Source organism: Ambystoma mexicanum, chromosome 6p (genome assembly GCF_040938575.1).
Source record: "Ambystoma mexicanum isolate Mex_15411 chromosome 6p, UKY_AmexF1_1, whole genome shotgun sequence".
NCBI lineage: Eukaryota > Metazoa > Chordata > Amphibia > Caudata > Ambystomatidae > Ambystoma > Ambystoma mexicanum.
In genome coordinates, this window is record NC_090935.1 from 305484906 (window position 1) to 305499098 (window position 14193).

At 43.1% G+C, this 14193-nt stretch overlaps 1 protein-coding gene across 13 annotated transcripts in view; it reads left to right on the forward strand.

The window, feature by feature from the left end:
- NEDD4L (NEDD4 like E3 ubiquitin protein ligase) overlaps positions 1–9415 on the forward strand; it is a 2900454-nt gene extending 2891039 nt beyond the window's left edge. For all 13 annotated transcript variants that reach the window (XM_069627054.1, XM_069627053.1, XM_069627056.1 and 10 more), the window contains one exon: positions 7080–9415. In XM_069627054.1, coding sequence (XP_069483155.1) covers positions 7080–7182 — 103 coding nt within the window. In that variant the 3' untranslated portion in view covers positions 7183–9415. The remainder of the gene's footprint in view (positions 1–7079) is intronic.
- The last annotated feature ends 4778 nt before the right edge of the window (positions 9416–14193 follow it).

Below are 14193 nucleotides of genomic sequence, written 5' to 3' on the forward strand. Positions count from 1 at the left end.
CGTGGTAGGTTGGAGTATTTGGTGTCCTGGAAGGGTTACCCTAGGTCGGAGGACTCATGGGAACCGGCTTCCAACATTCATGCCCCTCGATTGTTGGCTCAGTTTCATGCCCGCTTCCCCTTTAAGCCGGGGGTCCTACGCTCTAGGAGGGGGCATACTGTCATTCGCCGTCCTGTTTGGCGTTTATATCCGCGTTGGCGGTTACGCGCTGGAAGGGCGAGCGGAGGTTCCGCTACGTGATTCCTCCTTTACGCACCCTACGGTCTAGTGGTTTTCCAACATGGCGCCGCTGGGAAGTATTTCTTTCCTCCTCTCTCAGCGATCGCCACGTTGCAACCCCCTTCACTGCGCTAGCTCGCTTCTTTGGGTTTACACGCTAGTTTTTCCAGCCTCGACCGCCACCGTCACTTCCCTGTACCTTCGGTCCGCCTCCCTCGGACTACCTTTCCCTCTCTCTCCCTTTCCTTGCCTCGCCTCTTCTTCCCGCTTTCTCCTTACCTTCCGGCTTGTTTCCTCTTACGGTGCGCGGTCCTCCTCGCCCGCCTTCTCTGCCTTACCTTCGGCTGCGCTGTCATTCAGCCGCCCTGGTTCCTGTTGCTCCGGAGTAGTTTTCTCCGCTGGTACCCTTTCCCGTGGCTCTCTTTCTCTCCGGGTCCTTCTCTACTTTGGATGTCCGGCTTCGCCTGCTCCCATCAGCTACCTGCCTCAAGAACGCCACTACAACTGCTTGCTCCGGATCCTCTCAAGCCGCTGCACTCCTCGGAGGGTTTTTCTGCCTGAACAGGCTTTTTCCCTTCGCACTGTCTGGTCTTGGGAAGGGGGCCCCAGGTTTGCTATACTTTAGCGCTCACTGTGGCTTCCTCTCGAGACAGATACGTTCTACACAAAAAGGAGAAGGACTACCTCTCTCACAGGCAACTGCAGCAAGAGGATTTTGAATCAGGTGAGGAGAGTGGGGAGGAACGGGAGTTAGCGGAATCTTCCAGCCCGGACAGCCACGTCTGATGATCGGAAGGTCTGCAGGAGCAGACTGGTGCACAGCAGTGTCGAATGTAGGAAGGAACGCAGAAGCTAGCTGGGAACGCTGTTGCCGAGCCGCAGGGGAAAGCAAGATGCAGGAGAAGCCGAACGGAATGCCTGCCATCCCAGGAAGCCCCATTCACGTACCATAACCCTTAACAAGGATAAAGGGTGGCACGGGAGACCCGGAGGGGAAGCGGGGCAGTTTACCAAGAAGTTGCATGCAGTTGTCTCTAGGCCCCTTTGTAACCATAACACTTGCGTAGCACAGCCGAATAGTAAGATTATGAATTAGTATTTTCAGAGACCTTGTGTATCTTTCATAAAAACAACTTAAATCTCATTGTAAATGTATCCCCCTGGGGTTCATTGCTTCCAACTCCTTGCTCCAAAAGATTTCTCCTTTTCATATGTTGATTCAGATTTCCTCCTCTTTTTTTAAGTTACTCGTTCTTTGATTACAAATTGCATTTGTGAAACTAAATGAAATGTCTCTTTAAAATGTAAAGAAATGGATGACTTCAAATTATTCAGTCGGACATTCGACTTGTTTTACGGTCTGTCATCCCAACATGGGTGATACGATACGACCATAGAATGCTGTATATAAATTGCATAGTGTCATATGTTGACCTAATGGTGTAAATGGATCAGTTTACCAGTGCATGGGTGATTAATCGTAGCACCTTCCATGATATAATGCAATTGCTGACAATTATTACAGGGTATTGTACCCTTAAAATGACCTACAGATAACTTCTTAATAGGTCTTTCAGCTTTAACTAACATATCTCTTAAAGACTGACATTTTCTTTAAGCCAATTTTGGTACATTACTGAAAATATCCTTCAGCATTAAAACCTGATAAAAGAAATTCCATTTATTTTAAAGATATTTTTGTGTAAAGTGTCAAAATATTCTAACTTTGATGAAATGTGTTTCTCTTTCTCTTGCATGAGCTCAGCTTTGGCTATTTGGTCAGCTTTACCCAATGCAGATTTTAATAGTTGTTCATTATAGCCTTGTTCTCTAAATTCTGCTTTAAGACTCATGTAATTTATGTGTTTCTGAGTTAATTCTCATAAAATAAACATTGATGGCAAGGAATAGCTCTAATAGTATTAGGCGGATGGATACTTGATGCTAGCAATGGAGAAATAACTCATTGCAATGTTCTTTCTATGGATTTTTCTCCCGCAGATTCCTCATCGGGGGGGGCGTAGTGGATCTCAACTTGGCCCTCGATCATCAATCCGTCATGCTCGATGCTTGATAGTTGGCTCTGGATGTGACATTGGGTGGAGTAAATATACTGCGTCACTATTCCCTGTAACTCAGTTCCTCTCCCTCCCTCTTCCCACCTCCCCCAGGACTTGGCTACTGCAGAGAATAAATAGCGAGAGTAGAAGGCTCAATAGCCAATGGAGGGTGAGCAACAAGGATCCCATAGGGCGATGTAGAATTTGCGAAAAACCCTTCTTTAACAAAACATTTTTTGTTTTGAAAGAGAGAGTGAGAGAAACATACGGCTTGCTAGACAGAAAACAACCAACTCTAGGACCATCAGTAAGTCTCCCCTCTCCCGAGAAAAGGCATACACCTACTGCTAATGCTTTCTGTGTGGGGATGGACGAGAGGGGTAATGAGGAATCTGCGGGAGAAGACTCCATAGAAAGAACATTACGGTGAGTAATGTCTCCAATGGATTGCTTTTCTCCAGCAGTTTTTTCATCAGATAGACTCCCAAAGCAGTCGAACAATGGAGGAAGGCAGAAAGCTTACAGACAAGACTTTATAGCACTGCCCTACCAAAGCTAGCATCAGCCCCATGGTTGACATCTAGGCTGTGTCTTGTGAAAGTGTGGAACGAAGACCAGGTTGCTGCCCGGCAGATATCCCTAATTGGAAGTCCCCTTTGCAGGGCTGTAGATGCAGAGACCCCTCTGGTGGAGTGGGCTCTGATGCCAGGAGGAAACTCCTTGCCTGCTGATTAGTAGAATTCTGCAATACAAAATATGATCCATCGCGAGAGGGTCTGCTTGATGACAGCCAGGCCTTTCCTGGACAAGGAGGAGGCTACAAACAATGAGTCTGTTTTTTCCTATCTTATGCTGTCCTTGCCACATAGAAATTGAAGGCCCTTTTTTTGTCCAGCCGGTGGAAGCGCTCCTCCTCCTTGGAGGGGTGCAGAGGTGGGTAGAAGATAGGCAGGTCTATAGCTTGAGAAAGATGGAACTCTGACACCACCTTTGGTAGGAGCCTCTGGTCTCACCTTAGGCAAAATATTTTCACAAAATAAATGTTCAAATGGGGGTTTACAGCAAGGGGCCTGCAACTCGCTGACCTGCCTGACCGAAGTAAAGGCAACCAAAAAGGCTGTGTTCAGCATAAGCAGCCGCAAAGGGCAAGAGTGCAAGGACTCAAAGGGAGCAGCCATAAGGAAGGCGAGAAACAGGTTCAAATCAAAATCAGGGACAACAAAATGCACAGGTGGAGGTGGAAACTTATTTACAAGGTCCTTCATGAATTGGGCCATAACTGGGATCGTGAAAAACAAACCTTGATCCGGAGACCTCTTGAGCACAAACAAAGCCACCAAGTATCCTTTGACTCTGGTGACCTGAAGGCCTGCAGAGGCTAGTGACTGAAGGAACTCCATTACTGTAGTGGTGGGGGATGAGAGAGTCAATCTCGTGTCCCCCGCACCCAGCCTCAAATGTTCTCCACCTGCATGCATACAGAGATCTTGTAGATGGTCTGCGTGCAACCAGCAACACCTCGAGCACCTCCTCAGAGAGGTCCCAGTCATATCTCATCTCAAGAGCCACGCATGTAGGTTGAGGGATTCCTGGTTCGGGGTGGAGCACCCAACCTTCAGACTGGGTTAGGAGATCTGGGTGGTGAGGCAACTGGAGAGGTGAGCAGATGGTCTGATCCAGAAGGTCTAAGTTCCATGTCCTCCTCGCTCAGTCCGGGGGTTGTTCGAAACCCCCTCAACTTCCTGAGAACCCAAGGAATTACTGGAAATGGAGGGAAGGCGCAGTGGAGATGGAAGGAGCAATCCACCAAAAACGCATCCCTTAGTGCACTGTTTACTGGGAATTCCCTCAAGCAAAACTGTCTGCACTTCCTGTTGGAATCCGTGGCAAACAGATCCACTGTTGGGATACTCCAGGGAGAGAAGACCTCCTCTCTTCCTGGCACACATCCCACTCGTGTGAGACTGTGCTCTGGCTGCTCAGAGAATCCGCCAAGCTGTTCTCTGTCCACGCCAGGTGAACTGCCGAGACCGGGATCTGGTTCTCTAACAGCCAGAACCAAAGCTGCATCGTCTTTCTGCAGAGGGTGAGGGAGCGCACGCCACGCTGCTTGTTCAGGTAGTCCATGGCCACCGTATTGTCTGTCAGTTTCAGGATATGCATCCCCTTCAGAGATGGCGCAAACGCCTTTAGGGCTAACCTGATGGCCCCCATCTCCAGCCTGTTGATGTACCACCTGACTTCCGTTGCTGACCAAAGTCATCACAGTGGGCGTCTCAACCTTTCAACAACGCATCCGTGACTACTGGAGCCTGATGCCACGGAGGCCAGAAAGGTTCCCCCGCCAGCAAATTGCTGCCGTTGGCCCACCAAGACAGGTTGTTGACCACGGACCTGGACCCCCCAACCCCCAGGACGTCCTTCAGGGTTCCTAGGTACTGGATCCACTGACCTCGTATGAACCTCATATGAACCATTGCCATGATCTCATTCGCTGCACGAGTGGGACCTTTTCTTTGTCTTCCAGTCTACTCTCCTTCTGAGGTGTGGGCCCCACTGCCTTGGCCTCTAAAGACCCAACGGTCGACCACACTGGTGATTTTGATGGTGGTCGGACCAACGAAAGCTTGGCTGCCCGCTCCCGAAGAGACTTCGGGTTCATTTTACCACACAAAGGGCACCCCTGTGTCCTGACCCGTGCTGAGGTACCACACACAGATGTTGTGTGGGTCGGTTATTGACATCTTAGAGCCACAATCGGTGCAGCACTTGAACCCCAAAATCTGAGGAGCAGACATGGTAGTTCGCGGAATCGAAATTGTACAAAGATTGACGATGTTGTCCCGATTGCCGTCCAAATCACCAGCGCGGTCGACCATTCGGTCTTCAGAGGCTGAGACGAAGGGGCCCACACCTGAAAAGGAGAGTATGATATGATATGATATATTTATAACGCACTTATAACGCACTACCCAGAGGTTTCGAAGTGCGGACCAGGGGATCGAACCTATGTTGGTTCGTGTTGACTTGCTTCCAAGGCAAGCATGTTGCCACTGAGTAGACTGGCACAAGATGAAGAAAAGGTCCCACTCGCGGAGCCACTCATCTTTGTTGTCTTCTCACAAAAAGTGGCATCACCAGCACCTACGCGATTCCGACTCTTCATCAGAACTGGGTAAGTCGTGAGCGGGGCCCGACTTTTAGGCAAGAGCGGGAGGATTTTAAGTCGCAACTGCAAGCAATGTTTGAGAAGGCACCTTTGGGTGCGGGCCAGCCTCTTAAACAGCAGACCCTGGTAGCTTCAGCAGCACTAATTGATCCTGATGCCAAGGTAACAGCGGTACCGATGCCATGAGTGTCAGGAGAGCCTTCAGGCTCACACCGAAGAAGGTTCTCCTGACACTCGTGGCAAGATCTTTGATGCCAGGAGCCTCCCGGGAGCCTCAGGGCCCGATCCTGTTGGCGCTGTCAGCACCCAAAGTTCAGCTGATGCCCACAGCTACTTCGACGTCAAAGGAGAATCCCTCGACGCCACCCATCGGCGATAGATCATTCACCCCGCTTTCACAATCTGAATTTTTTCGGGTCCATGGTGCAGATTTTCAGCGCCGGTTGTGGGGACGATCCATTGAAAGACTATTCCGGTTAGTTCGTTTTGGGTATATTGTTTGTATTTTTTCACTGGCATAATATAATTCTACATCCAAATAGTGGAATTTTATTCTTGTGTGTATCAAATTCAAGTATTGGTGAACATTTCTAATTCGCTACTTGTACCCTTCTGAATGCTAAAATATTAATCGGCCAATCAATGTAACTAATAGGTTACCTGTTCTGGTAGTTTAGAGAGAACTGCCTTTTTGAAAACACTTAGATGTTTTAGGTGGGGCAAGAGAAGGAAAGGGATACAGCAGGAATACTGCTTGTGAATTTATGGGTCATCCTATCTCACTACATATACCCTCACATACATACAAGACATGCTAAAAGTATCAGATGAGGATAAAAATCTTAAAGCAACAAACATAATCTAGGTATAAAGTACAAATTACTTTTTGTGGGTTTTAGGCTATCTATTTTCAGTAGAAAATGTTGGTGTACAATCGTCAAGCCTTTTTCCAACACCCAGACAGTACACAGGTATCATATATTGTCACTGCTACTTCAGCCTCAATTACAGCTTACTCGCTCCACCCGTCATCTGAGACAATTCAATAGAACTAAAATCATACATAAATACTGTAGGTTAAATGGGAATTTTTGTTACTAAGCCATGTGGGAGAAAGAATTCTGGGCATTGTGGGCAAGCCATGGCTGCTCGATGGTCGTCCTTTTGATAAATGGTGAAACCAACTTTATTGATCTCAACTGTTTGGAGAAAATACAAAAGCGTGTGCATTCAAAATGGTTCCAGCATCGTTCCTATAACATTGAAAACAGTGAACAGGTTACATACATTGTGCATATGTTACAGAATATCAAAGAAACCTTTGGATGTTTACATTGAAACACATCTAGGTGGGGTGGCGGTATTGTTCAACATGAATAAATGAATGCATGTGTTACGGAAAAGCTTCATTGGATATCTTGAATTACTATTTTGTGTACAAAAGTGGTGTGGGTAGGAGCACATTGGATGAATGTCACTATGTTACAATGCTGCCCAGTACTACTTTCCATTTATGTTTAATGTAATTTCTCAGGGGAAAACATGTTTCTCAAAAGTTATCATTTACCTTAACGTTCACTTGAAACTTTATTTCTATCACCTTGCTTAATTTTGTCTTCTCTCTGTTTTAGTTTCAACCGCCTTGATTTACCTCCTTACGACTCCTTTGAAGATTTACGGGAGAGGCTTCTCATGGCAGTGGAAAATGCTCAAGGATTTGAGGGAGTGGATTAATATTTCCTCTGGCCCTGCAATCCAGACCCAACCCCTTCACTCCCAGCAAGTTCTGCTTGTATGTCTTGAAACTGCAAAGTGGACAATGAGAATTACGGGACAATTGCACAAAGTGGTGTTGGTTCATGGAACAAACTCTTCTGCTGTGCCGTAGCCTAAACTCAGACTTTTGCACAGCCGCCTGTGGATGGTATTTATGAGATTTCCGCAGCAAATTACCAGCTGGTTGATGATGTATTCTATAATTACATTTCAGGAGGACTTGTTCTATGTACGGGTTGCCTCTAATGGCAAAAGCCCTGATGAATATTGTGCATACATTCTAATGAAAATACATGGAATGACTCTTTGAAGCTATAGTATTACAACTCATGTTTACTTTTTAAATGATTTAGTCCCATTTCCAGATTTTATTTCGTTGCGATTAAAGATGCCATATTAACGGAAGCATGAGGATTTTTATTTCTCTTACCTATATTTCATGGTAGGCTACATTTCTTGGCCTTTTGTGTCTCTAACGCATGTTTAAACGCCATAGCAATTCCCAACCTATGGCTACAGTCTATTGCCGCTTAATTAGGTTATGTAAATACATTTTGGGAAATTGTAAAACATAAGCATAGTCCACCCAATTCTGTTTGCATTTTATGTAGAGTCGATGAGAGACCACATATTAACCCCAAGTAATAGAGTTTTTGTAAAGTAAGGGGAAATCATCATTCACCGGGTGAATGCCATCTTAACATAAACCCACAGAACACCTTTGTAATTTTAACTTGTACTATAAACACTTTTGGGATGGGGCTAAAGTGCCATTTGTTGTATAAAGGTTTGCCTAACCCTGTTATTAACCATGTACAGTAATTCTTACTTTTATGAGCGTTTCTCTTTCCTATTTGTAATGGGGACATTTTGAATGAAAAATGGCACTGTGTGGCTTTAAGCCAGCCATTGCTGTGTCTCCACTTTGAATGCATTTGCTAATGATAGCTAATAACAAATTATTTTGCTCTAACTGCACCGTATCTAAAGGCACTTTATGTAACACTCGGAGGTCATATCTGTTTGTTTTTCTTTTATCATAAGCGGTGGTGAGGTTAGTAGTGCTTCTCATGGCACATGTCATTAAGGTGCATTATCTATTAGTTGTCAATGTGGCACTGCTGTACAAAAAACAGTTAGAGGGTTGAGCCTGCGGACATGTTCTGTCCAATTTCACTGTGGTTTATGCCATCCCTAAGAAAGTTTTGTTATTTGACGTTCACAGTTATCTAATTGTTTTTGCTATAGATGACCTGTTGCATGCTTAAACTATAGTGCCTGATATTGTCTGTTTTTAAAATAACCGTGTGAAAGATATCCACTGATGTTGAAATGGCCAAAACTAAAAGACATTTTAGGTCTAGGAGTTTTGCTTCATCAGTGTGTCCACAGGGACTTTTTGCCCTCAGAACCGAAGGATAAAATGCAGTTTTGTGGTTCAAAACCCTGGGTTATCTTTTTTGGCAGAAGTAGCTGAATTACCAGAGTCAAGATCTCTATTTGTAATGCAGAAATTGTGGCGGGACATCAGTGGAATATTTTGCATATGTTTTAACAATGATTGGGACAGATTCTTAACTATTACTGCCATTCACTACAGTTTACAAATGTGAGCCAAAGTTTTTCTATCTCCTCAACAGTCCAGTCTCTTCTGGCTAAGGATGCGTCCACGCAAAGAATAGATGCATGGAGGACAAGGGTTTGAATAAAACCTGCACTCTTCATTGAATGCTATAAGCTGAAAAAACGTTTGCCAGATTTTTCCAAATTGTAGGTTTTTTTTACATTCCTCCACCACCAATGCCTTGATAAATCCTCAATGTACACCCTGTCCGTTTCTCTGAATTAGCCGTTATAGTTCTATGAGCATTTTAACTATTTATGGATTACCTCATTTTTTATAAATTTGGGCAGAAGGATGGAGTAAATTAATGTGTTAATGAAGCTGTAGATTGGGAAAGTGTGTTTCTGTAATTCGGGAAGCATGTTATTTTCGCACCCTATAAATCAATTCTACACTCTGTACCTTTTGGTACCTGTGTCTGGAAAACCAGTTTGATCCCCCTACACAACGGATTGGGCATGGTGGTGTTAATTTATATTTATACTTGAGATGCAGGACGCAGAACAGTGGACACTAATCGTGTATGTTGAAATAAAAGCTTTGATTAAGCGACCATGACTTTAAAAATGTGTCCATGTTTTTTCTTTGAGATTCTTCTTTTCTTTGCAAATACGACAGAAAAAGGTGAGCAGAAATGTGTTACTTTGTAATCCTGATCACTTTTAAAATATAGTGAGCAGGTCACATTTCATCTATAAAAAGACGTTACCCTACATTTCTGAGTACAATAAGCTTCAAAATGTGGATGTCCAATGGAATGTGTACAGAATACACCATCAAAAAGCTCTGTGTTGTAAAGAACCCAACTTGTTTGAATTCCTGTGTTTATGGCATATAACGCTCTCATATGCACATGCATTAGACAACTCTACTGTTCAGGAATTGAGGACATATGAATGAGTAGTCATATTGAGCATAAAGGAGGAGTCATTTCTAAAATGTTGAATGTCGCCTTCTAAAATGATTTGCAAATGTTTACAGGTTGGGAAGGGTTGACCCCATTGGCTATATGGCACCTCTCGCAAACTGCGAATGGCAGCTCTTCTAGTTTTTAAAGCTGTTCTCTGGATGCCATGATACTGCTGGTCTCACGGACCCATTGCTCGTTGGGTCAATGGAGACTTTGAGGAAGCATCCTTCTGGAATGTTCCAAGAGACCCACAACACACACAAGTATTATTTCATGTTCTGTCTGCTTCTACTGTTTGTACATAAAACACATGACTATTTTAAATAATATTGAATTATATAAATGGATTTATGAGTTTAAATGTTTTTACTGTTTGTACATTGGAGCAAATTTCCTTTATTTGAAGTCTTTTTAATCTGTCATTTTGGGGCACAAGCCTGTGAATGTAATCACTTAGTTTACTTTTCTTGAATTGTAAATGCCCATGTAATGGATTCTTAAGAGCTGGTGTACACAGTTTGGCAGAGTGTTTAATGGATTTGTGTATTTGGACTTGACAATAGCCAAAGAGAAATTTGACTGAGTAGAGAAAATCACATTTTGACTTGTTATTGCCCTTGTAATCCTGTATTGCAGAAGGGCATAGGAGGAGTAGGGGATAGAGGAGTGTTGCATCCTTTTATAGCAACTCAGTTTAACTTTTTTAAATGTCCTCTTTGTCTGAAGAAGGTTACATTGATGTTCTGAGACAAATTTGTTACATTTTCAGCAATGTAGACGAGGTAGGAAGGTGTTGATCAACAAGTAACAGTGCCTTTGTAAATCAAATACACTACTCAAACTTGAATGTCTTGGTTTGTTTTTATTTTGTCATGATAGGGATCAATAATATATCGCATGGGATTGAAAAATATGATTTTTTTGTTGTTGCTGTCCGTCTGTGCATCTATGTTGAAGAGCATGCATCAACACAATAAAACAGTGCCAGTCCATGATCTCTGTGTGATCTGGAGGCATTGATTTCTTTTGTGTGTGGCTCTTATCCATCATTCATTGAACGTGCATTGATACAATTAACAAACTATGCTATTGCCTTGGGTGGGAAAAAGCAGATCTATTTTATTTATGTTTTTACTTGGTACCATCACCAATTAATGGTCTTTACACTAAGAAGCATTATCCCTGGTCATATCTTCTTCTGTTGTAAGCATATGAAACTGAGGCACAAGAGAACCTGCCAAATCTTGCTTCTTTGTCCCTTTGAAAGACTACACAATGGGCAATGGAGCCAAAGGCTGACTTGAAACTTTTAAAATGAAAATCTACAGGTTGACATGCTATTATTCTTCCTATGTTGTGGCTATAGAGAATGTAACCTTGGAAGATGAATAGTTTCATATCGTGTTTTAATATATGTATGTATAGTTGATATTCTGGGTCTTTTTTCTTGAAAACAAATTACTTTTACTGCCGTAGTAAAGCTACTGTTCTTCTGCGATGTTTAATCTTTGTTTAAGTGACCATACTCTTGTAGCCGTAATATTCAGTTGTAACCCCAAAACTGAAGGCTGCATGTGACTGGAGGCACAATGATGGGAATCCTATCCTCTGTGTTTGACATTCTTCTCCGCTTTTTTGATTAAATTATTAATTTGCCATATAAGTCACCTGTATACATTATGGTTGGCATCATTTCAACAATCATTCTCTGGTTTATAAAGAATATTTTTAATTTCCCCAACTCTTTACTCTTTCTCTCTATATCACAGGAACCTGGTTATCACAGTCCAGAATTTGCACATGCACAACCTTTAAACATGCTTCTGTTTATAAAATATGGACCAAGTGTTTGCTTTAGTTACTAACTGGTCATCAGAGCCTAATCTATCCTTCCTGAAGCTCAGACCGGGAACAACTAGTCGACTGACGAGGTCAGGGACCATGAAAAAGGTGCAAATATGAACCCACCAACTCTGGTCATTAATTTATCCACCAAGACCCTGTCCAAGACAGAAGAGGCTGTCTTGAACAAGGGCTTATCATTTGCTCCAAGCATTGGCACTGAATTTGTACATTTCCAGATTGATATATTCAAGTTTGTTCGCAATTTTAAATTAAAAAGGTTTTTTGCAACACAGGTTAAATGTTATGTACCACAGGCAGAATCGCCCATGCCTAATGAATCTCTATCCCTGATATAGAAAACACACATCTTCTTGTGTCTCTAGACAATAGCACATTGACCAATCGGGAAGACATTTGCATTGATCTACAAGTTCATAAAAGTACTTTACCAGTACATGAACTGAGATCCAAATTCACACTGCAGATGGCAACAGACAATGCCATTGACACATTCCAAAAAGCTGTGATGAACGATATTCACAAATATCTGGATGCTACGAATAAAGCTCGACATGAAACCAGACACAATTTTGACTGGAATGAAAAGCAGGCACTCAACAATCTGGGATCCGACGGCAGTATAGTCATTAAAGGGGCAGGCAAAGGTGGCAATGTAGTAGTACTTGCCATGGGCATGACGCATCTAGCCAGTATATGAACTGAGATCCAAATTCACACGGCAGATGGCAACAGACAATGTCATTAACACATTCCATCAAGCTGTGACAAATGATATTCACAAATATCTAGATGCCACCAATAAAGGTCGACATAAAACCAAACGCAATTTTGAATGGAATGAAACGCAGGCACTGAACAATCTGGGATTCGACGGCAGTATAGTCATTAAAGAGGCAAAGGTGGCAATGTAGTGCTACTTGCTATGGGCATGACGCATCTAGCCACACTCAGCTGTTACAAGACACTTTCATCCAATCCCACCAAAATAATAGTCCAGGCCCTACTGGAAGAGATTTAAAAATGGCACCAATTAGGTCTTGCAGATGATGAAAAAGCTTTCCTACCAACAACACGGACAATATATTTTTTGCCCAAAATCCATAAACCCTTCGACAAATCACCACAGGTACGTCCAACAAGGAGTGGTATTGGGTGAACAATGGCTGGTCTATCCCAATACATTGACAACACCATTAGACCATGTCTTTTAATTACCATCATATATTAGAGACAGCACAGCAGTACTTCAGCTTGTACATGATTTTGAATGGAAAGAAGGAGATCTGTTAGCGACACTACCTCGATGCGACCTAGCCATCAAGACTATTGATTACACCTTTACAGATCGCTCAACGTCCTACTTTCAGCATGTCAACATGATTAAATCTTTTCTTGGATTTACACACAAAAATAGCATCTTTCTGTTAAATGAAGTGTACTACTCACAAACCAAAGGCTTTGACATGGGGGCTAAATATGCTCCACCCTGGACATCCTCTTTATGGCTCAATATGAGGATGTATACGCACTTGACACCAATGACTTTGTGCAGCATGCCATTCTTTGGAGAAGATACATTGATGACATCTTGGTAGTTTGGAATGGTACTTTAGAAGGATTCAATGACTATACCCACTATTTGACTGCTGATACATTTGGACTTTGCCTTACGGGGCACTGCAATGATACATCGATTGACTTTTTAGACCTAAACATTTATATCGAACAAGGTGAAATTCAAACCAGTACCTTCCGTAGAGCAACTGAAGTGAATTCAACCCTTTATGCTTCCAGCTGCCATCGCAAAGCTACTGTAGACCATATTCCTGCAGGGAAGTTCCACCAGGCCCGCAGGAATTGCAGTGAGGACAAACACTTTGACAAAGAATGTGCATTGCTGTCTGAGATTCCAAGAAAGGGGCTACTCGCCTCCAGTGGTCAAGAAATCTTTTGCCAAGATCAAAAAATTGACTAGAACTGACCTTATATACCCTAATCCTCAAGGGAGCTTGAACAAAAAAAATCCACTTCAGATATCATCACACAGTACTCGCATGACTCACTTTCTGTAAAGAATAGTGCAGAAACACTGGCACCTCCTGTACATGGATAAGGATTTACAACATCACATTCACTCCAAACCCAAATGTGTATACACAAGAGCACCAACAATCAGGAATCTGCTTTGTCCCTCATTCTTGGACAGTGAACGCTCAAACCGGCAGGGGCAGCGACTGTTTGAGGACCCTGTCAAGCTTTCACCGGTGTGGCACATGAAACGTGCAAATATGCACACCAGGACTATGACAGATTCTTTTACAAACCTGGTGCAGAGATTATCCGGGATCTCATTAATTGTAAGGCAACCTATGTGGTGCATGCCATCATATGTGTATGCCAAAAGCTTTACATTGGAAGCACCATTAGACAATTGAGAGTACGAATAAGGGAACATTTGGCAAGTCTGAATAGCCAGGATCCGATGCTGCCCCTGGCCCATCGTTGGCAGACTTGCCATCAAATGTCAGACAAAAACGACATCAAATGTATTGGTCTGATAAGAGCAAAA